This window comes from Pseudochaenichthys georgianus, chromosome 23 (assembly GCF_902827115.2).
Source record: "Pseudochaenichthys georgianus chromosome 23, fPseGeo1.2, whole genome shotgun sequence".
Classification (NCBI taxonomy): domain Eukaryota; kingdom Metazoa; phylum Chordata; class Actinopteri; order Perciformes; family Channichthyidae; genus Pseudochaenichthys; species Pseudochaenichthys georgianus.
Genome location: NC_047525.1, coordinates 19,034,258 through 19,061,992, shown reverse-complemented (window position 1 = coordinate 19,061,992; position 27,735 = coordinate 19,034,258). Strand labels below are relative to the sequence as shown.

The 27,735-nt window shown below is 41.8% G+C and overlaps 4 protein-coding genes across 7 annotated transcripts; 2 read left to right on the top strand and 2 right to left on the bottom strand.

The window, feature by feature from the left end:
• Positions 1-515: 515 nt before the first annotated feature.
• trmu (tRNA 5-methylaminomethyl-2-thiouridylate methyltransferase) lies at positions 516-7,467 on the bottom strand. 3 transcript variants are annotated; one of them, XM_034075025.2, is made up of 11 exons: positions 7,273-7,465; positions 6,428-6,593; positions 6,235-6,341; positions 4,207-4,329; positions 3,875-4,047; positions 3,711-3,764; positions 3,532-3,598; positions 3,159-3,259; positions 2,702-2,846; positions 2,534-2,616; positions 516-2,357 (listed from the first exon to the last, which is right to left on the bottom strand). In XM_034075025.2, exons 1-11 carry the CDS (start codon positions 7,352-7,354, stop codon positions 2,205-2,207), a joined length of 1,254 nt encoding a protein of 417 aa, XP_033930916.1. In that variant the 5' UTR covers positions 7,355-7,465; the 3' UTR covers positions 516-2,204. The 3 variants fall into 3 exon arrangements, 2 of the variants coding, with proteins under 2 accessions (XP_033930916.1, XP_033930917.1); XR_004551134.2 differs by having other exon boundaries at positions 2,270-2,357; positions 2,688-2,846; positions 7,273-7,466; XM_034075026.2 differs by lacking the exon at positions 2,534-2,616 and having other exon boundaries at positions 2,204-2,357; positions 7,273-7,467.
• Positions 7,468-7,499: 32 nt separating this feature from the next.
• Positions 7,500-10,783, top strand: srr (serine racemase). Of its 2 annotated transcripts, none has more exons than XM_034075027.2 (7): positions 7,500-7,602; positions 8,306-8,474; positions 8,558-8,739; positions 9,618-9,748; positions 9,820-9,968; positions 10,063-10,152; positions 10,224-10,783. In XM_034075027.2, exons 2-7 carry the CDS (start codon positions 8,306-8,308, stop codon positions 10,463-10,465), a joined length of 963 nt encoding a protein of 320 aa, XP_033930918.1. In that variant the 5' UTR covers positions 7,500-7,602; the 3' UTR covers positions 10,466-10,783. The 2 variants fall into 2 exon arrangements, with proteins under 2 accessions (XP_033930918.1, XP_033930919.1); XM_034075028.2 differs by lacking the exon at positions 7,500-7,602 and adding an exon at positions 7,621-8,011.
• A 306-nt stretch (positions 10,784-11,089) lies between these two features.
• tprkb (Tp53rk binding protein) lies at positions 11,090-12,459 on the bottom strand. The gene is made up of 4 exons (XM_034074982.1): positions 12,228-12,459; positions 11,946-12,068; positions 11,518-11,694; positions 11,090-11,333 (listed from the first exon to the last, which is right to left on the bottom strand). The coding sequence occupies exons 1-4, from the start codon at positions 12,366-12,368 to the stop codon at positions 11,247-11,249; spliced, it is 528 nt and encodes a 175-aa protein (XP_033930873.1). The 5' UTR covers positions 12,369-12,459; the 3' UTR covers positions 11,090-11,246.
• Positions 12,460-12,682: 223 nt separating this feature from the next.
• On the top strand, positions 12,683-16,107 carry alg10 (ALG10 alpha-1,2-mannosyltransferase). Its single transcript, XM_034074981.2, has 3 exons — positions 12,683-13,032; positions 13,818-14,015; positions 14,090-16,107. The coding sequence occupies exons 1-3, from the start codon at positions 12,868-12,870 to the stop codon at positions 15,149-15,151; spliced, it is 1,425 nt and encodes a 474-aa protein (XP_033930872.1). The 5' UTR covers positions 12,683-12,867; the 3' UTR covers positions 15,152-16,107.
• Positions 16,108-27,735: the final 11,628 nt, after the last annotated feature.

Genomic DNA, 27,735 nt, shown 5'->3' with positions numbered 1-27,735 from the left:
TCAGAAACAATAATGTTTCTGATAATCCATAAATAACTGTTCTTCATGTTACATTGTAAAACAGTAATTATTAAAGCAAAATCTGTTTTCTCTTGAAATATTTCAAATAAAGTACATTTTTTTTTTCTTTGTATCATTTTGTGTTTGGAATTTCTATTTTAATGGATTGCATGATGCTAAAAAACGACGTGTCTTACCGTTATGGTGTTGAATGAGCCTTTATTATCCCTTATTACTAATCACCTGTTTTTCCCCACAAAGAAAACGAATGTTTAGATGAAAACACTTTTCAAAATTTGACACAAGAACAATCTCTTCTAGGAAATCATACAAAAGGAAATAAAATGTGTTTAAAAAATATCTACTGTGACATTCATCAGGACCTATAAGAACATAGAGTAAGGTGACAGAACAATGCTGACTTGAGAACAGGTTCACACCTGTAGGGTAATCTTGTATAACAGCGCCCCCGTGTGGATCAATAATTGTAGGACAACCTATCAAACTAAATAATGTATTTTTTATCTCGTATTTATTGCAGGGAATCTTTAGGTATGGGACAATGAAAAAAGTCATCACACCACTGATAAGGTTTATTCACTCATTGGTACATTTTAATGTATTTACAGTTGGTACTAAATGAATAACTCATATTGCATTGCCATTCGATGAGATAAGGCACTTACATTATTTGTATTCCATTTTCTTTTTCCATTTTTTAAAAATCCTACATTTAAAACCAATATATAAATGACAGTTAAAAGCAATTAATCAACAGCTGAGATGAACAATGTAATTGTCTTTCAATTATTTATAACAAACTGTTGGAAAATCTTAATGAAATGTTTTAAGGAAATAAAATTCAAAATATTAAACATACTTGTTTTATTCATCATATTCGGTTCTAATTGTTCATTATCTTGCATGTTTTTAGTGTTCACTTTCATCCGTTTACCTGCAACTTTGTGTGACTACTCTGTACCTTGTTTCTACTTTAGTCCAAATTATTAAAGTAATTTATCATTATAGAAGTCTTCCTTTTTGACAAGGATAAAAAAAATCAAGGTGATTCATATCTTAACATATGTAGGTTGGCACAGAGGTATGGTGAACATTACTGACAGTCATAAAAAAGGTAGAGGGAAAGTCTCAGAAATGATAGAACAAACATACAGAAAAATAAGGTCGAAATAACATTACAGTGAACAAACAAGAACAAATAAGTGTCACTTTCATTCACAGATAACAGGCCCCGAAATTGGGTCAACCATCAGTTACACCTATTAACCCTCTGCTTGCTTAAAGTTCAAATCCATTTCCATGATTCCCCCTCAGGTTTCCTATATTTTCAATGAGGAAAATAACAGTAAAGGGCTCAGACCTAAAACACCCTTGAGAAAAGACTTCCAGACCACGAGTACAATTATTTTAGAGCTGAAAAAAACAAAAAAGTGAGCTCAAAGTAATGCTACTATAGGTCTGTGAACCATCTTATTTTACTGTATTTTGGTTCCTTATTATATATAGGGTGCGTTGCATTCCCTGTACGTATGCCTGAAAATATATATTTTTTATGCCAAGAATATCGTACTGCATCAGGTTGCATGTTGCTGCATGCGAGGCAGCATGATTTCCTTGCTATTCTGACCCACAATCCTCTGCAAAGCAGAAGATAGGTCACATCGACTGAGGCACCAAGAGAGCACAGACATCCTGAGGACCGCTCATCGTGCTACGGACTTGACGGATATATGAACAAGAGGGGGTTCAAGTTCACGTGCAATGTCAGGATGAGGTAGTAAGTCCCTGTGCTGAATACATACTGCATGCAACAGTACGTACTCTTGGGGCTGCTCCAGAAAGTACAGTAAAAAGAACACTTATATTACTTCAAATGCAGCCCCCCATTCTCCCCTGCTAAATACACCTTGGCCTGAATACAGATGGTTCTTCTTAGCAGCTAGTAGATAACCTTTTAGTGTCCAACACTAAACGTATTACAGAAATGAACCCTTTTGTCGGATAAATTGTTTTGATATTTGAAATGTGTGCAATTAAAAACCTGTTTACTGTTTTTTAAAAGTGAGTCCGGAACAGACACTTTGTCACAAAGCTGTTTCGAAGAGACAGTTTATCTTCTTAAACAGTGTGCTCTACCTAATGTACAGAGCTCTTTTCCACCACAGTTTGGCGGGGGGGTCCTCTCAGCTGGCCGGTTCAGGGGTCTTCTGCTCCTGCTGCTGCTGAGCGGCCGCTAACAGGCGCTCTCTGCCCCGCTGCAGGGTGAACTCACTGGGCCCCAGCTGCATGATCTTCCCACTGCCCAGACACTCGTCTCCTTTGTAGAGCACGGCAAACTGCGGGAGGATCAAATGTATAGTATAAACCATTTTTATAATATACACAAGTGGTCATGGACAGATTCACTGAAATATATAAACAACTTAAAATAAATATCTAATATATTTTTATATTGCAGCATAAGTTTATGCAACTACACTGTATTCTGTCACACAGGTGTGTTGGCTGTTACCTGTCCAGGTGTCAGAGCTCGGACTGGTCTGGAGAGAGAGATCCACACAGAGCCGTTCATGTTCAGTGTCACTGTACAGGGAACTGGAAAACATAAAAATGTGTGTTTTTTGTTCAGTAAATAACTTCTAATTCACCAAATTACAGACACTAACCTCACAAAACTCACTGAGTGGCATCTGGTGGATGAAGCGGAAACGACACTCCATCATCTGGGTCTTGACTAGTTCAGCAGGCGGTTCGACCGTTACCCAGTGGAAGCGGTCCGTCCGCATCATGTCACGGAAAAGAGCCGGGTGGTTGGTAGTAGGAGCCTGATTTATGAGACATTTTGGGCGTGAAGTATGAGCAAAAATGCGTCAAGCTTTAATCAGTCTTGCACCTTATAAAAGTGAGCGAAATATGTAATGTTAATGCATTTACAATGTAAATCCTAAATGTTCTCCGGCATTTTTTTACCAGGGTAGAAACAACACAAAGCACTTTGATGTGGCGATTCTTGTGCTGACTTTTTTTTATAGTTCATGAATGCAGCATTAAACAAGCTTTAGCATAAGACACAGACAACAAAACTTACAGTGGATTTGAAAAATCTTTAACATATCTTCATAGTCAGATGTTCTTACCACAAACACATCCCCAGTAATGATGTCTTTGTCCACCACAAAAAAAGGGTCTCTCTGCCCTCCAATTTTGGCCCTCTGGCCCAGCGTCATAGTGAACCAGCCTGGATGGAGAGAGACACAGGAAATGACAAGAGAAGAAACAGGAAATACACAGAGGTATTTTAAGTCCAACATATCCACATTTAGTGGATATTTACAAGGACCAGGAAAGCAAAAGACTGGATTTTACTGATAGTCATTACATACTGCCTGTGTGATAATATAATAGTGACACACTTAAAACGGCCTCAAGGCTTTTATTTGTCATAGCTACAGTGTAGTTATGACGATGAAAATCTTAGGTCACAGGCTCCACCAACAGTGCAACACATACCTTTGTGTGTTCCCATAACAGCCCCGTCCTCAAGGGAGACAAAATTCCCTGGTTTAGGTTCCAGATACTAGAAACAGAAAGACAAACACGTGTATAGGAAACAGGTAAAGGGTTACAAAGCAGGAGGCATTGTTCAAATTTTAAAACGCAGAACGAATAATTGAAGATTTATTTCTTACCTCCAAAATAAAGCTTTCAAAGTTTCTCTCTCCAATGAAGCAGATGCCCATGCTCTGGAAACACATTACCTTACAATGTGAATATACATATTCCTATGTATGCCCTCCTGATGTTATATAAACATGAGTTACATTTCTGCCTTTGTATTTATTTGTGCGTTTACCTCCTTCTTCTTCAGCACATGGTGAAACCCTGCCTCCGCAGCAATCTTTTTGACAAAGTCTTTGGTGAGTCCGGCCAGCGGGAACATGGTTTGTCGCAAGGCATCCTGGGAGATCTGACTGAGGAAGAAGGTTTGGTCTTTGAAGAGATCGGCTGCTTGATACATCCTCACCGCTAGGGAGAGAACAAGAAGAAAAAAGATTATAAGAGGGTTTGACTTTAAAGCTAATGTTGTGGTTCAATTTGACTGTAAAAATAAAGAAAGTAGCAAAAATAAATGTAGGTTTAAAAGAGGAAACCCATTAAACTGGGGCACAAGATTCAAACTCTTACGATTTCGGATCTCAAAACGATCTCTGAAGAGAGTTGTCTGTGGCGCTATGGTCTTCTGTTCGAACACCTCGTCGTCTTCCTGTGACGTCCGGGCGTAGTGTCCTGTTGCCATGGCATCAGCACCTTTATTAACAACAGCATGAAATTAGACACAACGTTTTATTGTGTTTGACATTGAAATCAGTTTATTTACTTATCACTTAAAGGTGGGGTAGGTAATTTTGGAGAAACCAGCTCGAGTGCGCTTGAATTTGAAAATACACAGCCGGAAGAAATCTGCTACTTCCTTACACACACGAACGCGCACATGACCAATGAGGGCACGAGATAAGGATTTGTTGTCAAAGCACTTAAGATATTCATTGCTATCGGGATGTTAAGAGCATTCCATGAAATATAACAAAAAGTGTATCTCGAGCCGGTTTCTCAAACTTACCCACCTTTAACCAGTGTTGTAGTCAAGTCACCAATTCACGAGTCCAAGTCACCCTCGAGTCACCACTCTTCGAGTCCGAGTCCAAGTCCGAGTCACCAAGGGAGAGTCGTAGTCGAGTCCGAGTCCAAGTCCGAGTCACCCAAGGAGTGTCCAAGTCGAGTCCGAGTCATCATTACCTGTGTTCGAGTCCAAGTCAAGTCCGAGTCACAAGTCTTCATGTATTAATCTTCGTGGATATATGTTTTGAAATGTAGCTGTTCCTCTACATTGCTGTTATCCTGTCTATTGAACTGCTGTGAAGCGAGTTTGGCTACAATTCTTGTAATAGGTGCTATACAAATATAAAGCTTATTTCTAATATTAATATTATTATTATATATAAATAAACTATATTTAAAATGAGTTACCTTTTAGAGAAGTGATTATATTTGTATGCCAATATTTTCCTATGGTAAAGTTTTCGTTTTGCACTTTTATTTTGATAGTAATAAGATCGGGACTCTTAATTTGAAGGAACTTTTACGGGTTAAATCAGTTTATAAAGATTTATCCCCAGAAAGCACATGGCTACTTAGCATGCAAAATGATGTCATTATGCATGTTAAGTAGCCATGTGCTTTCGTTATCGGCTGAATCTTTATTTATTGATTAGATCACCTTACTCTGATGGTAGTGTTCAAGACAGCCTATATGTCTGAACTCGATCCTTAGAGTAATGTGTTACGGAGCCTTCTCTTCTATATTGTTTCCACATAACGAGCATTTTGCGCTGCTCTTTTCCAATGTGGAAGCAGAATGTGTGAAAGCATACAGCATGATGCGGGGTGTGTCTGTAGACATCTCTAGACTGGAATAGCGGGGCCCAGTACGTGAACTCGCCATACAGGATAGAGGACATCAGACACCAGAGAAAATGTGCTCGAGTCCGAGTCCAAGTCGGAGCGTCAATGTACGAGTCGAGTCCGAGTCATCGTGGGGGGGGAATTCACGAGTCCGAGTCCAAGTCATCCTGTGCGAGAATTCACGAGTCCAAGTCCGAGTCGCGTCAATCAGTGCGCGAGTCCGAGTCGAGTCACGAGTCCCGAAAATCGGCACTCAAGTCCGACTCGAGTCCGAGTCCAGGACTCGAGTACTCCATCTCTGCCTTTAACTTTCCAGTCCAAACAATACAAGTTAAACAGTTGTAAAGCCGCCTAGAAACAGTATAGGTCTGTGTATGACCACATTATGACTTGAAACGATCAAATTTGAAATGATTGATTAATCAATTAGTCGATTGAGAGAACAAAAATAACTATTTTTGATATTCAATTAACCTTTTTGGTCATTTTGTAAACAGAATAGGAAAACACTTAAAATGTTCTACAATATCTTCAAAGAGAGTTCTTTCTTTTTCTTTTCTTTGTCATGTATGATTATTATAGGGTAAACAATTATGGTATTTTCATCTTGGTTTAACAATCTAACCCAAGACATTTTTCTTTTGTGACTTTGCATAAATTAAGCAGGTATCGTTTATAAATTGGAAATATAAATTGCAACTGAATTAATAATGAAAATAATCATTTCATAGCCCTATTATGATGACATACCCAGCGTGTCGATGGCATACTTGTGGAAATGGTTGAATTTGATGTGCTTGTTGCATAGTATGTCTGGGTTTGGCGTCCTCCCCTTCTCATAGTCCTTTAACAGTTTACTGAAAGTGGGGAAAAACAGACGTGAGATTCACAGAGTTTTACATTTTGAGAGTATTTAGGATTCATACATGGCAGCCACAAATACCTGAACACTTCATGCCAGTACTCTTTGATGTAAGACACTTGATGGAAGGGGATGTCCAGGCTCTGACAGACCCTGTAGGCGTCCTCACAGTCTGTCTCTGTGTTGCACACGCCACTCTCATCCAGGGAGTCCCAGTTCTTCATAAAAACCCCTGTGACACTGTAACCTACACACGACAAATAAGAACAATAGCTGAGTTTCTCACTTTTATTTATTTAGGTAAAGTGAGCCAACCATTAATTGCAATATATTGTTCTCTTTAATATTGTAAGTTGGCAATAGAGGTGGGAAGGAACTAAGTACATTGATTCAAATATTGTACTTAAGTACAATTTGAAGATACTTGACTGGATTATTTCCATGTTATGCTACTTTGTACTTCTATTCCACTACAATTCAGAGATAAATCTCCACTATTACTTTACTTTACTACTTTACAGATTTGAATTTGAACACCTAAATCAGTCTTTAGTTACACCTGGAGTAAATTCACAAGCTACCCTGCAGTATACAAAGTCATTAAAACTAGCTGCACCTTTACCAGCTTTGATAACGCTTTAATGCATCAACAATTATAGTCAAAACATATCATATTATTCTGAAATGGACACATCTGCAGAATGAGTACTTGTACTTCTGGTACTTCCATTATATTTTGAAGCTAATACTTTTGTACTTTTACTTATACAGGGCTTGTACTTGTAACAGAGTATTCCTACACTCTTGTACTACTTTTACTCAAATACAAGATATGAGTACTTCTCCCGCCTCTGCTTGGTAATAAAACAGATGCTGATAAACAGGTCAGTTCAGTTGTGTTTCTGTGTGTTTCTCTTTTTTCTCACCTCTTCTCTTCAGTAACAACGCGGCGACAGAGCTGTCCACTCCTCCGGACATGGCGCACACGACGTGTCTAATAAAACCCATATTTTCTAACTACAGTGCCTTCAGTTAATACTAATTGATTATGTCACTAAGAAAAGTCTCCATTGCCACCATGATTGCCACTTGCAGGGGCAGCCATCTTTACGCTCCTTTTAATAATAACGTCCGACTGGAAACACGCTTCAAACGGGAACTATTGTTCCACTGGGAGCTGCAAGAAACGTAACACTGTGAAACATTGCGGAGTTGTCACTTTTTAAAGTAAAAGAAAAATTGAAACGCATAATAAGGTCAGTGTGGAGCAAGTTTAATGCACGAAATATGTCGTTTTATTTTACTTAACGACTCTTTTGCCAAAAAATGTAGGTTTTGTAATTCAACGTGCATGCTTCACACTTGCTCTGTAGGCTAGGTCGTAAGTAACGTAGCATAGAGCTGTAAGACCTAGAAAATAGTTAATAATAACACACTTCATAGAAATGAGTGAGAATTATGAGGCCAGGTGTGAAAGCTGACATCCTCGTGGATTCATCTTCTTATTACAGACACATGCATTTCCTAACATTCGGTCTATATGCTGTCAAATGTATTATCTCTTCGATTTAAACACGGCATCTATTGCACGTCTGTCCGTCCTGGGAGAGGGATCCCTCCTCTGTTGCTCTCCCTGAGGTTTCTCCCATTTCCCCCCCTTAAACTGTGGGTTTTCTCTGGAAGTTTTTCCTTGTACGATGTGAGGGTCTAAAGGGCAGAGGGTGTCGTATTTTTTCTCATACTGATATTCTGAACAATCTGTGCTGTTGTAAAGTGTCTCTACTGTGCTATATAAATAAAACTTGATTTGATTTGATTTGAAATATTGTTTAAAAATAAAGAAAATTAAAACTATTAAGTACTTACTATTACAGTGTGTTATTATGATTTGCATTTATTTATGTGTGTGGCTCCTCAAGACAAATGTGTTCCTGATATTGAATTGTGTGTTTCTGACAGATGTCTGCAGAGGCTGTCACCCTGGATCTGCTGAGAGAAGCCAGGGAGACGGTGAGAGGCAGCCCACTGGGTGTCATCAACACTCCCATGATCCCCTGGGGCCAGACAACCCTGCCTCTGGACATCCACTGCAACATCCACATCAAACTGGAGAACATGCAGAGAACCGGTGGGAAAAAAACCCACTTTGATTAGTCTCGTACAAGCTAATTCTCGTCTTATTTCTTAAGAATTGTGCATTTTAATTGCCAGGCTCGTTCAAGATCCGTGGAGTGGCCAATCAGTTTGCCAGGAGAGAGAAGGGTGGTCATTTTGTCACCATGTCTGCTGGGAACTATGGGAAGTCTTTTGCGTACGCCTCAAAACACTATGGGTCAAAGGGCAAGGTGGTGATGCCTGAAACAGCCCCTGCGTCCAGATCCATCCTCATACAGGTTAGAAGGGATCTTTTGACCAGTGGTAGATGTTTAAGTAAACGTATAATCCCATGCTGTAAAAGTAAGTAACATTCCTGCATTTTAAATATTACTTAAAGGTGGGGTAGGTAAGTTTCAGAAACCGGCTCGAGATACACTTTTTATTATATTCCATGGAATGCTTTTAACATCCCGATAGCAATGAATATCTGAAGTGCTTTGACAAAAAATCCATAAAAAAAATTCATCTGTAGAAGCCGTAATACTGTAAAAAGTACAAGCACAAGCACAAATTTATCTCGTGCCCTCATTGGTCATGTGCGCGTTCGTATGTTGGAGGAGGGGCTCTATAAGGAAGTGGCAGATTTTCTCCGGTTGTGTATTTTCAAATTCTAGCGATCTCGAGCCGGTTTCTCAAACTTACCTACCCCACCTTTAAGTAAAAGCAAGCAAGTATAAACAATGTAGGTAAACATTCAATGTAAGCAGAAAACTCTAAAATAAATAAAAATCTTACCCAAAAAACTTAAAATTCTTCAAAATAAATAAGTTAAATGCTTATGAATGCTTGTTCATTTTCCCAATTCTTTCAAAAATGTAGTTTTGTATAAACTGTGGTTAGTTTTCCCAAACAAAAACATATTATTTTATAATATCTTGTATTATAATATTATCTAGTAACGAAAGCTGTTATTTGAATTGTTGTGGAGTTTATGTATAAAGTGGCACAAACTGAAAATGCTCAAATGTACAAGTACCTCAAAATACATGAATAAATGTACTTGTAACATTCTACCGCAGCTACTGCTTGAATGAAAAACGCAGAATACAAACCTGCAATTGTTGAAAATTGTTCCTCCGCATTTATTTAAAAGTGTTATTCTTCTCTTCCTCAGAGCTTTGGGGTGGAGGTAGAGAGAGTTCCCACTTCCTGTATGATGGATGTGGTGACCCGCTGTGTTCAGGAGGACAACATGACCTTCCTGCACTCCTTTGATGACTTGGATCTAATAGCAGGACATGCTAGGTACACTCAAAGGCCATCAGTGGATCTTTTGATAATTTAAACTTCCAGCTATTCTAAACCTGTGTGTCCAGTCTAGGTATGGAGGTGCTGGAGGTGATGCCCCAGCCTGATGTGGTGGTGGTGTGCTGTGGTGGGGGGGGGCTGCTGGCCGGTGTGGCCGCCGCTATTAAACTGTCAGGATGTGATAAGACCAGAATCTATGGTGTGGAACCAGAAGGAGGTAAAACAAACACAAAGAAGGAAAAAAGCTGCAATATTAGCTTTCCCCCATGTATCCTAGCAGCTCAGTGACATGTGTTTGTGTTTAAACTCAGCTTGCACCATGTACAAAAGCTTCATTGAGAAGAAGCCAGTGGGCATGGACACCAAGAGCATCGCTTCAGGACTTGCACCCCCATTTGCAGGTATCATGAATGTCTCTCTCCATTTCTTCAAGCTGTTGTATTTTTTAATCACTCCTTTCTCTGAATCCCAGGCAAACTGCCCTTCGAGCTGTGTCAGCGCTACGTGGAGGGGATTGTCCTTATAAACGATCAGGAGATCAAGGCGGCGGTCTCCACCCTGTACAGCTCCGGCCTCGTGGTGGAGGCGTCAGGCTGCGCTGCTTTCGCTGCCATCGTTAACAACAAGATACCCGGGCTGGAGGGGAAGAACGTGGTGTGCATCCTCAGCGGAGGGAACATCGGGAAAGACGAGCTCGCCAACTTCCCAGGATGACAAATGTACACAAGCATGATGTGACTTTTCTTAAACACACTGAGAAAAAAACAAACTATTCGGGGCTTCTGATTTGGAAATACTTAATAATATTAGGGCCATTTTGTTTGTAAATGTAATTATTCTAACTATATGATGCAGTGGGATTTTACTTGTCTGAAATCATGATTAAATATGTTATCTTTGAACCATAACCTTTATTTTTTACACATTTTCTATAAGCTTTTACAATTTGCATTGTAGTTGCCGCATTATTAAGGAGAATAACAAAAGTTCAATGTAATTTTGTTTTTCCAGAGTGTGCAATCACTTTTAATAAACATCTCTTTCTCAATTAATTTATGGTATGCACATTTTGTTGTGTCTGCATAACATCTGAGGATTGAAGTGAGTGAAAATGTAATATCCAGGTGCAAGTAAAATGACGCTGAAAATATACATTTCCTTATAAGTGTCCTTATATCTATATTTAAAAAAGGTCATTCAAGATGATTTAGATTAGAAGAACAAACAAGGCGGAATCTAAGCACATGTTATCTGATATTTGTCCCCTTTTAGATGGAAAGAAAGTGCTAAATAAAATGTAAATGTGAGCAGGAGAAAAGCAATGTCCATGAGAAAATATATGAAAAATACAATTTTATTTTCAGATGGGAGAAATAAGATTTTTTTATAGTTAACATCCACAACACATAATGCTTTGGGACTTTACAATGTGGAAGAGTAAATTAATTCAAAATTTAAAAAATTGTTGCTTTTCCGGTCCTTTTTCCTGGGGCAGCTACATGACGTCCTTAGCAGCCATCCTGCATACTACCGCGTCCAGCAGAGTCCCACTCTTCTCCTCCTCCTGAGTGACTTTATACAACTGAAACAAAGGCACAGATTGGTGAGTTAAGACTAAACATGGCACTGAAGTATATTTGTGGTATATAGTTCATAGATGTCAGTTCTTTGAAGATGATCCTATCCCATTTTGGAATGAAGCTGACCAAATACAACTTATCATTACATAATATAAGTCAAATTAAATTAAAGCGAGGATTGAATACCTTTTTGACTTTGGCGTGGTCTGTCAGCGAGGAAACTTCTTCCACTGGAACCTGTCGTCCGCTCACCCGGGCTGTGAGGTCTGCTAAAAGCTGGGACTCGTCTTCGTTGTGAATAAAGACCACCAGGACAGAGTCATCGCCATCAGAGCACCCAAACCTTTTGAACGCCTCTGAGATCTGTGTTGGGGAAGGCATACAAATATGATTCATTTCTGTTATGAGTTTATTCATGGTCATTACGATTGGTTTAGCAGATGAGATATGGACATGTATTTTTTTGTTGCAATTATTCTAATAGTTCAGATGCAATGTTAAGAAACAAAACCCTAAAGTGTTTAAGACTTTATGCTGTTTCTTATGTAAAATAAGCATTTTCACAAGGGAATGTTAATGATATAAACACAATGAGTAATGTTTAGTATACTTACATTATTAGTCGGTGATAGGTTGAAGATTATTTCTGAGTATAAGCTTCTTGTCTTCATTTTCCCATTGTTCTGTGAGTTAACAGCCTTGTTGGCAGCTACGAGCACTTGGAAAGGGTTTACCAGCTGTAAATAAAAACAGTGTGATGATGAATGAGGTGGTGCCCATTTGGTATAACATAGTTCTGTGTGGAAATTATTGTAACTTATAAATACACTTAAGAACATGTCTATTGCACATACAAGTTGGATAAAATGTTGCAAAAGCTGAATAGAACATCTCACCATCGTTGGGTTGATCAGAGCACCGTTTATTTTCCCCTCCACCGCACACTGTCTCAACTCTGCCGCATTTTTGACCTCCTTGAAAAGCATTTGAGTCACTTTGTGGCCGGGAAAGAGCTCCAGTTCGTGTGTTAAATGCATGCTGGAAATTTGCTTCAGGAAATATAAAGAATTTACGATGTATCTCGCTTCACGACGTGAACGTGTGGTCTGAACACGCAGGGGAACAATAACATGGTGACACTGTTTAGAGAGAAATTAGCTAGAAATTAGGTCGACGAAAGCAAGAAAACGATATTTTAAAGGAATTCCATCCAAAGGACATCATATATAATACAAGTAATAACTTTTACTGCTATGTTTACCATGTTAGTGTGTTGCTAAAGTGTTTAGTTCAACTAGGAACTAAAAGCTATACAACAATTTCACTACCCGAGCATATTTCTGGAGCGGACCGCCAGCTGTAAACATATTAACTCTTCCGTTTATCAACCCTTGACGCATTTCAACCCCTTCCCCTCTAAATTGAGATTGTAAAGCGGGGTTTAAAATGCAAATGTACTAGTTATGCGGAATACACAACACTGCTACAGCTAGCTTCGGACTGCATTCACTTTTACCTCGGATTTCGTCATCAAACATGGAGACATTTGAAGGCTACATCTTCACTGCTCTCTGCAGCACCAACTTTCTGGTTTCCTGCCTGCTGTTCTCCAGAGTCACCCGGGAGCAGAGGGAGCCCTACATGGACGAGATATTTCATGTGCCACAAGCTCAGAAATACTGCCATGGCAAATTCAACGAGGTAAAAGTTTCCATTTGAGAGTCCCTCATTGTTGTTTAGCGGATTAAGGCTAGCACTTCATTTAACATGAAGTGGCAGTCTGGTAAGCCTTTAATCTCCATGTCAGACATATAGAATGGCATTAGTGGGAACGATGGTTTGCATGCAGTCTTGCTCCAGTAAGTTCTTTCTTAATGCAGAAAAGTGGAGATTAAGGATCATCGTGGTTTTTTCTCCCATATGTTATTTGAAAATTCAAGTTATTTTACTACAAAACATGTCAACATTATATTACGGTTCAAAGCATCCCATAGTCTTTTCCCCACAACTCAGGGATTTGGGTGAAATTATGAATGCATGCATAATTAGGGCCCCACATCATTTTCAAAAAATAAATTCACATTGACTTTGGTTGAATCAGCAAAGGACGAGATATGTGTACAGAGCTTTGCTTCCTGTTAAAGGTCAAGTATAATAAATCCTAAATCCTCCATTTACAATTACCAACTAAATAGTGCCTTTTTTTACACTCTCCCTTCCTGGCAAACACCCCGTTTTTCAAACTCTATGTCTCCAATTGTGCTGTGTAATGCTGAATTTCTGTACAGCCTTTTTCCAAACTAGATAACTTTGAATGCATCACTATGACATCACAGGGGTAGTTTCCTACTTTGGAAAGACTCCAGATCCTCTGAAGTCATCATACATTGTTTTCACAAATAGATGATTAAGATGTGTATCACTTATTTTCTTGACAATTAGTAAAGTGTTAACCCAACCCTAACCTTGTTTTGATTGTTCTTCAGTGGGACCCCATGATCACGACCCTCCCAGGCCTCTACCTGGTCTCTGTGGGAGTCATTAAGCCGGTGGTGTGGCTCGCTGACCTCACAGGCCAGGTGGTGTGTTCCACAGCCATGCTGCGCTTCATCAACCTGCTCTTCAACTGTGGCATCCTTTACCTGCTCTACCTGCTCATCTGCAAACTGCACTCCCGGGAGAAGGTACACAGACGGTGACAAAAACAAAGTGTGAGGGATTTTGTGTGTCTTGTTTTCTAACATTTCCTCTCTTCCAGACACGAACGACCTCCCGGCGAGTCCTCTCTGCGCTGTCTCTCTCCACCTTCCCCGTGCTCTACTTCTTCAACTTCCTCTACTACACGGACGCCGGATCTACTTTCTTCACCCTCTTCACCTACCTCATGACGCTGTACGGCTGCCACAAGGCCTCGGCGTTCCTCGGCTTCTGCTCCATTCTCTTCCGCCAGACCAACATCATCTGGGTGGCGTTCTGCGCTGGCACGTTGGTGGCCGCCAAAATGGATGAGGCCTGGAGGGTGGAGCATACAAAGAAGAGGGATGAGAAGTCTCCTCCGTCCCAGGTCCCGCTGTCATTCGGTGGGGCTAAGAAGGTGATGATGTTCACGCTGGAGTTCCTCACCTCGCCCGTTCACGTGAAGTCGGTGCTGCTGGTGGCCTGGCCGTACGCTGTTGTCGCCGTGGGCTTCCTGGGGTTCGTGGTGTTTAACGATGGGATAGTGGTGGGTGACAGGACGAGCCATGAGGCCTGCTTCAACTTCCCCCAACTCTTCTACTTCTTCTCCTTCGCCCTCTTCTTCTCCCTCCCCGTGTCCCTTTGTTACCACCGGGCTCTCCGCTTCCTCCAGGCTCTGAAGAAGCAGCCTCTGTTCTTCCTCTTAGTCACGGGCGTCTCTTTGCTCCTGGTGTGGAAGTTCACCTCCGTCCACAAGTACCTGCTGGCAGATAACCGCCACTTCCCCTTCTACGTGTGGAAAAGGTTTTTCCAGAGGCACGAGCTGGTGCGCTTCCTCGCCGTTCCCGTATACGTGTTCGCAGGGTGGAATTTCCTGGACTCCTTCAAGTCGCGCTCACTCTTCTGGAGTCTGGCGTTCCTGGCGTGCCTCCTCGCTGCGACGGTCCCCCAGAAGCTGCTGGAGTTCAGGTACTTCATCGTCCCCTACCTGATGTACCGCCTGCACATGCCTCTGCCCTCTCTGCCCAGACTGATCGTGGAGTTTGTCCTTTACACGGCGGTCAACGCTGCCACACTTTACATCTTCATCAGTAAGACCTTCCACTGGCCGGACAGCACAGCCACACAGAGGTTCATGTGGTGAGCCAAAGACACTCAAATCTTTCCAGGGAACCACAGCATATGTGACATCTCAGAAATCAAGGGAAAGCTTCTGTTAAATCGCAGTTGCTAGTTTTAATGTGACAACTGACATCCAAAACGATCTGATCTGAGGGTTTTAGGGTCAAGTAATGCTGTGTTTTGTTTTCACTGATAAGCCCTGAAGCATGGACTGTGAATCAGCGCACAACTACATTAAAATTCCCCTAAAAAGTATAGAAAGAGAACACATTTTGTAAAAATAATTACAATTTTTGGCTTTGACAATACAGTGGTGGTATCTGTTTTGTAAAATCTGTTCTAAATGATCATGGCCCGACAATAATTTACTGTATTTCCACATGTTTTTCACAGTACCTACACAAATGTGGGTGGAAATGTTCATTTTTCTTCAGGGTGGAACAAAATGTATGTCATTTTGAGGATTCTGGGAAATAACAAGGCTGGGTGTGGCTTTTCTGTGTCTGAGTGTTTCTTACTCTAAATGTAAATACTGTATGTAGTTCTATGAATCAATTTTAGGTGTAACATGATCTGTAAATGTAAATAAAGAGACCAAAAATAATAGCCATATTGTAATGTTCAGAATGTATGAGTGGGATGTTGTTGGTAATGATTGAACTCGGATAGACTCACAAGACAATTGAAAATAATTATGGAACTAAATTGAAGATATACATCAATTGTTTTCTAATTAGATTTTTCTTTGTATTTGACCAAGCCATAAGATCCACAGGAATTCACAATGCGTTTTTTTTTCTCATTTTTCTACTTTGTAGTTTGTCTGTTAACTGTGTTTTTCCTCTGAATGTTGGCTATTTTTACTGTTACTTTTTCTGTGTATATACATGGAATGAATCATGACCAATTAGCTATATGCTGCTCCCCTGTTAATACAATCTTGTTGATACCTTTGAATAAAATGAGTCATGCATTATGTTTAATTCCAAGTTTATTAATAGCATTTGAATTAAATAAGAAAATAAAGTATCACGAATTCCAAAGTGCTAGCTCATAATCAGCCACTAGGGGGAGCTACAAGACATGGATATTCCGATTAACAGAGGAAGGAGACTGCTTATGAATTCAACAACAACACCTCTAAATGCTGCTTTAAGTGCTGAGAAACACTGGAAAAAATAAATTAAAAAAGCTAAATGGTTAGCGTGAGACCTTGTGGAGTTATTTTGTTTTTCATACTGTTCAAATGATCAGCCTCTTTCAACGCTATCCTACGTCAATGCTTTGAATAAACATTTTAAAATCAAAGAATGAACTTGGATTTGATATGCCGGATCTGACGTTTTACTGTATGTAATGATTTTTATACAAAGGACAGTTCATTTCTCTGTAGCTCATTGTGATTTAGAGAAGACTACTTGGTAAGCCCAAAAGAAAACAATTGGCACATGTATTTCTGTCAACCCATATGAATGAAATTCCAATTACATGGAGCGACGTGGGGCCAGCTCGTAGAGAAGACTTTAATGAAGTCAAACTGAGATGATTATACAAATGTAGATTACAACATGCAGCCACTGGTATGAAAGAGATACCGTACAGTGTGTGCCATGTTCAGGGTTGGTATTGCTTTGATTATATGGGATTAAGTTCATTTTTTGGTATTTTGTCTATTGCTAAACCTCCCTGACGCACATTTTCATTGATTTTTATTTAAGTGTGAAAAAAGTACAGATGAGTCTTTTATTGCTTGGCATTTCAAAACAAATTACAACTAGAAAGCGTTGCTAACATGATCTTTTTCTGTCGTGTCTTTTTCGCCATAGAACATTTATGGATTTTGAGAAAAACTGTTGAAATTATGTGTCTTCCCACTGTTACCAAGGTTACAAATTGACCCTGATTTATCCTTTAGATAAGGCTTACATTCCTAAACAATGATTATTTTGAGGACTTAAAAAAAACATATTAGAGAAGTACACAATCATACTCAAACTGGAATAACCTAAATTAGTAATAATGTTACAGTTTTATATAATTGTTATACTTTCTGACTTGCCCAATATATCTTAAATGAATTGGGTGCAAATATAACAGTTTTGTCAGCCATAAACTTCCATACAATAGTGAAATTGAAGGTATATTCATCTTGTTTTTTGCAATATAAAACCACATGTTTCTGTTGATATGTTCTCTCCTTAACACTGTCTCCCAGTATGCACACACATATGCAAACTCTTTCTCCCAGACTTTACCTTGAGGAAGCATCAGAGGCTCTGGGAAATTCATTAAAAGAAAGCTTTAAAAAATATATTTTCTGGACCCAATGTGAGGAAAATTGAACACAGAAATACATTAAGATAGATTTGTTTTTCCAATGTAATCCGAGTTGGTTACTTAATCATTCCCTGAGTGTACATTAAAGTTGTATGAGCAGGAAATAATTGGCATGAGAAATATGCAGGGTGAGGGAGAGGAGGAGGGAGAGAGAAACACAGATTCACAGGTGTGATTTGACAGCACAGTAAGAAACTCATTACAGAGGAGGGGAATTTAATTACCGCAGATGCATATTATATAATATAATATTATCGTCACATTCGTATAAGAGAAAAACACTTTTCAAGGCACTTTTGTTTCTGAAAGTAAATCTTTAAAACTGACTTCCATTAGTATGATAGCCCAACAATATCATAAAAAAATCCACATGAGGGGGGCGTTTATATAAACATCATCTCATGAACACAGTACACATTTGCTTTGAGCTATACTAATGTCAGCATGCTAGCATCCTCACCATGAAAACGCTAACCTGCTGATGTTTAGCATCAATATATATCCTTTATTTAACCAGGTAAAAGACTCATCGAGATTAAAACCTCTTTTCCAAGAGTGACCTGGCCAAGAAGGGCAGCATGTACGAAGTTACAACAGATAAAACGCAGATAAATACAGCTGTAAAACACAAATAAAATGGCACATTAGCCAGTCAATATGCGAAGTGAAACAAACTATTAAAAATCATAAAAAAACTGGCAAAAAACTATTTTAGATTATACGAACACTCACATCGACCAATGGTGTCGTGTTCTCTGTCCTTTAAGATGGACCTGAATTCCCCCATAGTGATTACATCTGAGAGGTTCAGCTCCTTCTGAACATTGTTCCAAGCTGTGGGGGCAGCATATTTAAAAGCTGTTTTACCCAGTTTTGTTCTCACTGTAGGAACCAGCATCTGAATAAAATCCTGGGAGAGCAGGCTATAGACTTTCTCTTTGACACATGTGCAAATGTAGGAGGGAACCAACCCAAGCAGAGATTTATAAATAAAACCCAACCAATGGGAAAGTCTGCGAGCAGACAAAGATGGCCAATTAGCAGCAGCATGTAAAGTGCAACGGTGTACTCGATATCCACATCCAGTGATAAATCGTAAGGCACAATGGTACACAGTATCCAATCTCTTTCGGCACTGGTCAGAGGCATTCATGTATAGCAGGTCACCATAATCTAATACAGGTAAAAACGTTGCAGACATCAAATGTTTCCTTGTCTGAAAAGAGAAACAGGATTTATTTCTGTAAAAGAAACCCCATTTTATTTTTAGCTTTGAAACAACATTTTCCGTGTGTAACTTGAAAGACAAGTTCTGTTCAATAAGAAATCCCAGATATTTGTAGTGACCTTCTCAATGTCAGTCCCTTGTGCAGTACAAATCTTGGGTAGAATAGAAAATATCATCACTTTGGATTTCTCTGCATTTAATACCAACTTTAGTTGATATAAATGGGTTTGTATGACATCAAAGGCAGACTGAAGGAAATCTAGACTTTGCTCTATAGAAGCGGAGGAACAATAAATAACAGTAACATCTGCATAAAAATGGTAAGAAGCATTTGCTAAATTATTACATAGATTATTTACATATATGGTAAAAATAATCGGTCCTAATATGGAACCTTGTGGCACACCCTTTGCTATCGGGAGGAAGGAAGAAGAGGACCCAGAAAATTGGACGCATTGGGTTCTCGCTGATAAATAATTTAAAAACCAACCGACAGTATGCCTAGATAAGCCGATACTGTGAAGTCTTTCCGTCAGGATGGTATGATCAACTGTGTCAAACGCCTTTGACAAATCAATAGACAAATCAATATTGTTTAACATGTTCATCCTCTTAGCTTACCAGCTTGCTAGCATTAGCATTAGCATTATGACAATATAAGAAACAATGGCACAAAAGTAATTAGTAATTTATCTGAAACCTCAGATTTTGTAAACTATTGAGTATTACCAAACTAGCTCCTTCAATTTCTCCCAGTTTAATATAGTTGCCGGCTGGAAAAGCAATAAAGCGCCTTCAACTGCAATGTCTTTGTTTAAAGGCAATTGGCAGATGCCATCCATCCATCCATCCATCTTCTCCCGCTTATCCGTGGTCGGGTCGCGGGGGTAGCAGCTCCAGCAGAGAGCCCCAAACTTTCTTTTCCCTGGCGACATCAACCAGCTCTGACTGGGGGATCCCAAGGCGCTCCCAGGCCAGCGAAGAGATATAATCCCTCCACCTGGTCCTAGGTCTACCCCTTGGTCTCTTCCCAGCTGGACGTGCCTGGAACACCTCCCTAGGGAGGCGCCCAGGTGGCATCCTAACTAGGTGCCCGAACCACCTCAACTGGCTTCTTTCGACGCGAAGGAGGAGCGGCTCAACTCCGAGTCCCTCCCTGATGACCGAACTTCTCACCTTATCTCTAAGGGAGACACCAGCCACCCGGCGGAGGAAACCCATCTCGGCCGCTTGTATCCGCGATCTCGTTCTTTCGGTCATGACCCATCCTTCATGACCATAGGTGAGGGTAGGAACGAAAATGGCCCGGTAGACAGAGAACTTTGCCTTCTGGCTCAGCTCCCTTTTCGTCACAACGGTGCGGTAAAGCGACTGCAGTACCGCTCCCGCTGCTCCGATTCTCCGGCCCATCTCACGCTCCATTGTTCCCTCACTCGAGAACAAGACCCCGAGATACTTGAACTCCTTCACTTGGGGTAAGGACTCATTCCCTACTTGGAGTGGACAGTCCATCGGTTTCCTGCTGAGAACCATGGCCTCAGATTTGGAGGTGCTGATCCTCATCCCAGCCGCTTCACACTCGGTTGCGAACCGATCCAGTGAGTGCTGAAGGTCGCAGACCGATGAAGCCATCAGAACCACATCATCTGCAAAAAGCAGTGGTGCAATCCTTAGTCCACCGAACTGCAGACCCCCCCCCCCACGACTACGCCTCGAAATCCGATCCATGTATATTACAAACAGGATTGGTGACAAAGCGCAGCCCTGGCGGAGGCCAACCCTCACCGGAAATGGGTCCGACTTACTGCCGAGGACCCGGACACAGCTCTCGCTTTGGGAGTACAGAGATTGGATGGCCCTGAGTAGAGACCCCCTCACCCCATACTCCCGCAGCACCTCCCACAGTAACTCCCTGGGAACCCGGTCATACGCCTTCTCCAAGTCTACAAAACACATGTAGACCGGATAAGCGTACTCCCAGGCCCCCTCCAGGATCCTTGCGAGAGTAAAAAGCTGATCCGTCGTTCCACGACCAGGACGGAATCCCCATTGTTCCTCCTCAATCTGAGGTTCGACAATCGGCCTGACCCTCCTTTCAAGTACCTTGGAGTAAACTTTCCCGGGGAGGCTGAGTAGTGTGATGCCTCTGTAATTGGCACACACCCTCTGATCCCCCTTTTTGAAAAGGGGGACCACCACTCCGGTCTGCCACTCCTTCGGTACTGTTTCCGACTTCCACGCAATGTTGACGAGACGTGTCAACCATGACAGTCCCTCAACACCCAGAGCCTTCAGCATTTCTGGGCGGATCTCATCCACCCCTGGGGCTTTGCCACTGTGGAGTTGTTTAACGACCTCAGTGACCTCCCACCGGGAGATTGGTGTTGATCCCCCGTCATACTCTAGCTCTGCCTCTAACATAGAGGGCGGAGTTGTCGGGTTCAGGAGTTCCTCAAAGTGTTCCTTCCAACGCCCCAACACTCCATCAGTTGAGGTCAACAACGTCCCATCCTTACTGTACACAGCTTGGATGGTTCCCTGCTTCCCCCTCCTGAGGTGTCGGACAGTTTTCCAGAACAACTTTGGTGCCGCCCGAAAGTCCTTCTCCATGTCTTCTCCAAACTTCTCCCACACCCGCTGCTTTGCCTCGGCCACGGATGAGGCTGCTGCCCTTCGGGCCTGTCGGTACCTTGCAACTGCCTCGGGAGTCCCCCGGGATAACAAATCCCTGAAGGCCTCCTTCTTCAGTCGGACGGCTTCCCTGACCACCGGTGTCCACCAGGAGGTTCGAGGGTTACCGCCCCTTGAGGCACCTAGGACCTTGAGACCACAGCTCCCCACCGCGGCTTCGGCAATAGAGGCTTTGAACACCGACCACTCTGGTTCAATGTCCCCAACCTCCACAGGAATGCCCGAAAAGCTCCGCCGGAGGTGCGAGTTGAAGGCCTCCTGAACTTGGGCCTCCTCCAGACGTTCCCAGTTCACCCGAACTACACGTTTGGGCTTACCAGGTCTATCCAGAGGCTTCCCCCGCCACTCGACCCAACTCACCACCAGATGGTGATCAGTTGACAACTCCGCCCCTCTCTTTACCCGAGTGTCCAAAACATACGGCCTCAGGTCCGATGATACGATAACGAAATCGATCATGGACCTTCTGCCTAGGGTGCTCTGGTACCACGTACACTTATGAGCATCCTTATGTTCGAACATGGTGTTTGTTATGGCCAATCCATGACTAGCACAGAAGTCCAGTAACAAACCACCACTCCGGTTCAGATCAGGGGGGCCGTTCCTCCCAATCATGCCCCTCCAAGTGTCTCCATCATTGCCCACATGTGCGTTGAAGTCTCCCAGCAAGACTAAGGAGTCCCCTTCAGGAGCCCCATACAGGACTCTTTCCAGGGTCTCCAAGAAGGCCGAATACTCTGAACTGCTGTTGGGTGCATAAGCACACACAACAGTCAGAGTGTTCCCCCCCATAACCCGCAGGCGTAGGGAGGCGACCCTCTCGTCCACTGGGGTAAACTCCAACAACGAAGCACCTAACCGGGGACTTGTGAGTATCCCCACACCCGCCCGGCGCCTCACACCTTGAGCAACTCCGGAGAAGAATAGAGTCCAACCCCTATCCAGAAGTAAGGTTCCAGAGCCGACGCTGTGCGTAGAGGTGAGCCCAACCAGATCCAACTGGTACCGCTCCACCTCCCGCACAAGCTCCGGCTCCTTCCCCCCCAGAGAGGTGACGTTTCACGTCCCCAAAGCCAGCTTCTGCCGCCCGGGTCTGGTCCGTCGAGACCCTCCGCTTTCACTGCCACCCTTCTGGCAGCGCACCGATGCACACGCACAGCCCATCGATGTTTCCCGTAGGTGGTGGGCCCGCGGGACGGAGAAGCGGAGGTGTTGCCCACGTTGCCTTTTCGGGCTGGGCCCGGCCGGGCTCCGTGGCAAGCCCGGCCACCAGACGCTCGCCGACGAGTCCTCCTTCTGGGCCTGGCTCCAGAAGGGGACCCCGGGCTTCCTCCGGGCCAGGTATCCTCACTTCCTGTGTCGTCTTTCATGAGGTCTTTTGAACCAATCTTAGTCTGGCCCCTTGCCTGAGACCAATTTGCCATGGGAGACCCTACCAGGAACACAAGGTTCCAGACAACACAGCCCCCAGGTTCATCAGGGCACACAAACCTCTCTACCACGGTAAGGTGCTGGTTCTTCAGAGAGGTGGCAGATGCCACTCCTGATAATTACATTCACCCCTTCTATAGTCGGTGATTACAACAGTGACCTTTTCCTTTTTCACTCTGCCTCCTCTGCTGGGAGTAGAGCAGGGAATAAATGTCATTCTTTTATAAAGATTTCAAATCATCTTAACGCCTTTTTACAGCATCCGTTTGAGATATTTCAACTCTCGAAAAAACTTTCTTTTTGTGTTATTGTGTTATTTTGTGTTATTGAGAGATCCCTAGTGGCAGAAATGACATTTTGTGCCTTTAAAGAAATGTATATTTCTCAGTGTCAATTTCTTCCCTGTTTCCTCTGTGTGCAACAAATACCCAACCAAGAATGAGTGTGTGAGAGTGTGTGTGGAGTAAGCAGAGCGTCTGTGAGGTCATTGCTGTCAGATGATCTTCTAACTCCTTGGACACTCTCCAAGCCTGTCACTGTACATCAGTCTGCTTCCTACAAACACTAGTCCACATGTCAACACACATACATGTATTCACAGTCACATGTAGAACTCAAATACTGTGTGGCTGCAGAGAAAAACACAATGCAATAACAACGTCATCACATAGATTCCCCACTGAGCTATTACATTCTTCACTCACACACACACACACACACACACACACACACACACACACACACACACACACACACACACACACACACACACACACACACACACACACACACACACACACACACACACACACACACACACACACACACACACACACACACACACACACACACACACACACACACGCACACACACACACGCACGCACACACATGAAAACTTACAAGGCAATGAGGCACTCAGCACCCCATGCGTCTCCCTGCATAATGCATTGCTTAATAATGCATAATATACCAACCAGGTTAGGGAGAACAAGTGGCCTCATATGTAGCCTATTACTAATCGAGACAAAAGCAAGGTTCTTGTCAGTGTAGTGTGTGTGTAGTATGAGTGTGTTAAACACAGCAAGCACAATAACAACCATTAGTTTCCTGAGTGGCCAAGTGCCAAGGAGCCATTTTATCTCACTTAGCCCTGTTGGTGTTGGTGGACTATAATGAAGAAGCACGATCGTGTGTGTCTGTGTGTGTGTTTGATTTGTTTCAAATGAGCGCATGTGAAGCAGAGCCAGAGCATTGAAAAACATCTCTTAGAGAAACACCATCATCCTGAGTACACAGCATAATTATGCCATAGTCTCAAGACATCAAACTTTGTTTCCTCGTTATCGCTACCTTAAGTCATTGTGATGGTACGGTGCCGTGAAGAAACAGATGGAGAGGCAGAGGACACCATGTGTTATCATGACACGTCAAAATCACAGAAGCTATTATGGAATAATTGTATTACATTATTTTTGTTGTTATCTGTGTGAAATATGAATCAATCTGAGGGTAAATAAACAGACTGAAGAGTTACCATGCTACCAGGCTCGACTTATGCTGCCTTCAAATGGCACTAGTGAGCTTCTGGTGGCCACATTGTACGCAATATGCTTAGGGTTTAAGTGGTAAAGTCACACTGGTGCTAGGAAATAGAATATTAGCATCTAGAAACCAGCCAGGCAGCTAGCAAGTGGGCAACGTAAATATGAAATATGCCAATTATAGTTTATCTGACATATTTTAAAATGAGAAGAAAACACGTTTCATATTTTCATGGCTGCGCTGATTCTGAAAAAGACAGTTAATACATTGTACATTTGAGCTATGCCAATGTCAGCATACTAACATCCTCACAATGGCAACACTAACTTGCTAATGTTTAGCAGCAAAATTGTTTAAAATGTTCATCATCTTAGTTAAGCAACTTGCTACAAATTGCTTGCCAGCACTGAACCTTTATATATACAGTCTATGCACTGAACACAAAGAAGAAGTGAAGCTGCCTTTTTGAGAAGTATTTGATTAAGTACATTTTAGTTTTCATTCGATATGAAAAGCCTATCGTATGCCAAGTAATAAAAGATACTTAAAGTCAAAGCAGCTGATACAACCTCATTTCCTTTACCTATAATAGTAAGTTGTATGATATGTGTCATGATTTATATACCAAATACCCTATAGGCTTCTTTTAAATTCCTTATTCTATTATTGCTAAGTGATTTAGCAAACATTTGTCATTCTTATAAACTATTCTGTTCATTTCTTGGTGACATACATGTCAAAACACTGTTCAAATGGTAACACATATGATGGAAATTGATTAAGTGATAGGTCTACTTGTGCAAATACTTACAATATCCAGAACGTGGGAATGAAAAAAAAAGTGCTAGACGGCTCATACCTCTGCTTTTAACACAAATAAAGATCTAATTTAGACATAACATACTGTAAGAAAATCATTTTATAGGAAAACTCATCTTTAAAAGTTACACAATGGACTCAACACACCAGCACAACCACATGAACCAGCATGAACCACACAACATCTCTTAGCAACTTTAGAAAACAATTACAGCACATGCGGAAAATGTTCTATTTAAGTAAGAACAGTGGGAGTTCAGTGGGCGGAGCAGCGAAAACATGTGTTTTGTTTTATTAACGGCACACAGTAATTATACAACCTGCCCACATTCATATCACCGTTTCCATCATGCTGCCTGTACAACTTGTATGGCGTTGTGAGGGACATTTTTCATGGGTGACCTTCCAGATATGATCTTCAATTTACCAATTTATTTTATCTATAATTTCTGGGGAATATTTAAATGAGATTTAACTTTAGCTGTGTCTCCTTGGCAGGTTGCTAAGCTACAGTCTGTGTCAGGAAGTGACAAGTGAACATAATTACAACCCCGGGTGACAGACACCGACCGCAGTGTTCATTAGACTTACAAAGCATTAAGACATCAAGTCTTTTGAAAGGACCAAACCGTCACACAAGCTTTTTTGCATCAACTAATTACCACATCATAATTAAAAAGAGTATTTAAACAATTAAAGAGCAATGGAATTATGTTCTTACAGAATCAATGTTTATTTTTCTAAGTCCGGAGTGTTTTGTATGCTTATGTCAACCATGTGAGTTATTGTTTTTCATGCATTTTGAGCATCATATCCTCTATGAGCAGCTTGCCTTTGTTGATGTTAAGGAGCAGTGTTGCTCCTGTGTGTGTGTGTGTGTGTGTGTGTGTGTGTGTGTGTGTGTGTGTGTGTGTGTGTGTGTGTGTGTGTGTGTGTGTGTGTGTGTGTGTGTGTGTGTGTGTGTGTGTGTGTGTGTGTGTGTGTGTGTGTGTGTGTGTGTGTGTGTGTGTGTGTGTGTGTGTGTGTTGTTGGGCTTGTGTGTATTTTTTCTCTCTCTCCCTCTCTCTGTGCTGGCGTTGCATTAGATGTTGATTGACAGTGATATTAGCACCTTTCCCTCACTCTGCCTCTCTTTGCCTCTCAATCAATCTATCCATCTCCTGCCTTGGCCTCAAGGGACGCTGGGAAAAGAGAGCTATTTAAAGCAACCAGAAGCATGCACCAGGCTCTCCTGTATGTGCAGTCAAATTAAGACACAAATCACCTTTGCATTACACCACGGAATCATATAATATTACATTTGTATCTGACTCTCCTGAATTTCAAATCGTATAAATTATTCATTTTGTAGCAGAAAACAATAGTTGAAAGTACTGTATTTTTAACAGGCAACTTATGGACATGGATATATTAATGATATCTTAAAGTTCTGCTTGTCTGTGAATAAATGTTTTAACAAAATATTATCTTTTTAGTGATCCTTAGTACATCTTGAACTGCATATATTTTCATGTTGACAGAGCTGATTCCAATGAAACTGCTACTCAAAATGTATGATCTTTTTCCTCAACAACGGCAATAGTCATGGTCAACGACATTTTGTATTGGGGTTTTTGGTCGGTCATCATTAAAAGTACATTCAGACTCAAGGATGAACCATTTAAAATGTTGTGGTAAAGGTCAAGGTAAATACAATTACGCCTTTCTGGCTTTACACAATGTTTTTGTGTCCAGACCGGAGCTACTGTCAGATGGGCGGGGTTTAGGTATTTGTGCGCAACTACACATACAAGCAACTAAATAACCATGGCAGCTTCTTAAGTGGTAGCACCCTGTCCTCCTGACTGGCTTTGGTGAGAATGATTGACAGATGTATCATCCAATCACATGCCAAGTATTTTTTAGGAGCAACTGGCCTTTTTCACAACAGTTTCCAATTACGCTTTTTGGATGGTTCCATGTAAACAAACCATCTTATCATCTCTCTCACTACATGTTTAGCTGACATCTCTCAGTGGATGTCCGCTCATCATCTCAAGCTCAACCTTGACAAGACTGAACTGCTTTTCCTTCCGGGAAAAGATTGTCTCACTCTTGACCTGACTATCAACATCGGCACCTCTGTTGTTTCCCCGACCCCAGACTGCAAGGAATCTGGGTGTGATCCTAGATAACAAACTGTCCTTCACTGCAAACATCGCTGCTACAACCCGTTGCTGCAGATACACGCTTTACAACATCAGGAGGATGCGTCCCCAGCTGACCCAGAAAGCCACGCAGGTTCTGGTCCAGGCTCTCGTCACCTCACGCCTAGACTACTGCAACTCCCTCCTGGCTGGTCTACCTGCATGTGCCATCCGACCTCTGCAGCTCATCCAGAATGCAGCGGCTCGTCTGGTCTTCAACCTTCCTACATTTTCCCACACCACGCCGCTCCTCCGCTCCCTTCACTGGCTTCCGGTAACTGCTAGAATTCACTTCAAGACACTGGTACTTGCGTACCATGCTGCGAATGGATCTGGCCCTTCCTACATCCAGGACATGGTTAAACCGTAC

Excerpts from the sequence above, each read along its gene's own strand:
- alg10 (XM_034074981.2), top strand. The coding sequence starts at position 12,868 with ATGGAGACATTTGAAGGCTACATCTTCACTGCTCTCTGCAGCACCAAC. Across the intron at positions 13,033-13,817 it reads GCCATGGCAAATTCAACGAG|TGGGACCCCATGATCACGAC; the intron begins GTAAAAGTTTCC and ends ATTGTTCTTCAG. Across the intron at positions 14,016-14,089 it reads AACTGCACTCCCGGGAGAAG|ACACGAACGACCTCCCGGCG; the intron begins GTACACAGACGG and ends CCTCTCTTCCAG.
- tprkb (XM_034074982.1), bottom strand. The coding sequence starts at position 12,368 with ATGCATTTAACACACGAACTGGAGCTCTTTCCCGGCCACAAAGTGACT. Across the intron at positions 12,069-12,227 it reads CTCTGATCAACCCAACGATG|CTGGTAAACCCTTTCCAAGT; the intron begins GTGAGATGTTCT and ends TTTTATTTACAG. Across the intron at positions 11,695-11,945 it reads ACCTATCACCGACTAATAAT|ATCTCAGAGGCGTTCAAAAG; the intron begins GTAAGTATACTA and ends TCCCCAACACAG.
- trmu (XM_034075025.2), bottom strand. The coding sequence starts at position 7,354 with ATGGGTTTTATTAGACACGTCGTGTGCGCCATGTCCGGAGGAGTGGAC. Across the intron at positions 6,594-7,272 it reads GTTGTTACTGAAGAGAAGAG|GTTACAGTGTCACAGGGGTT; the intron begins GTGAGAAAAAAG and ends TGTCGTGTGTAG. Across the intron at positions 3,765-3,874 it reads ATGTGCTGAAGAAGAAGGAG|AGCATGGGCATCTGCTTCAT; the intron begins GTAAACGCACAA and ends ATGTGTTTCCAG.
- srr (XM_034075027.2), top strand. The coding sequence starts at position 8,306 with ATGTCTGCAGAGGCTGTCACCCTGGATCTGCTGAGAGAAGCCAGGGAG. Across the intron at positions 9,749-9,819 it reads CTAATAGCAGGACATGCTAG|TCTAGGTATGGAGGTGCTGG; the intron begins GTACACTCAAAG and ends CTGTGTGTCCAG. Across the intron at positions 9,969-10,062 it reads TGGTGTGGAACCAGAAGGAG|CTTGCACCATGTACAAAAGC; the intron begins GTAAAACAAACA and ends GTTTAAACTCAG.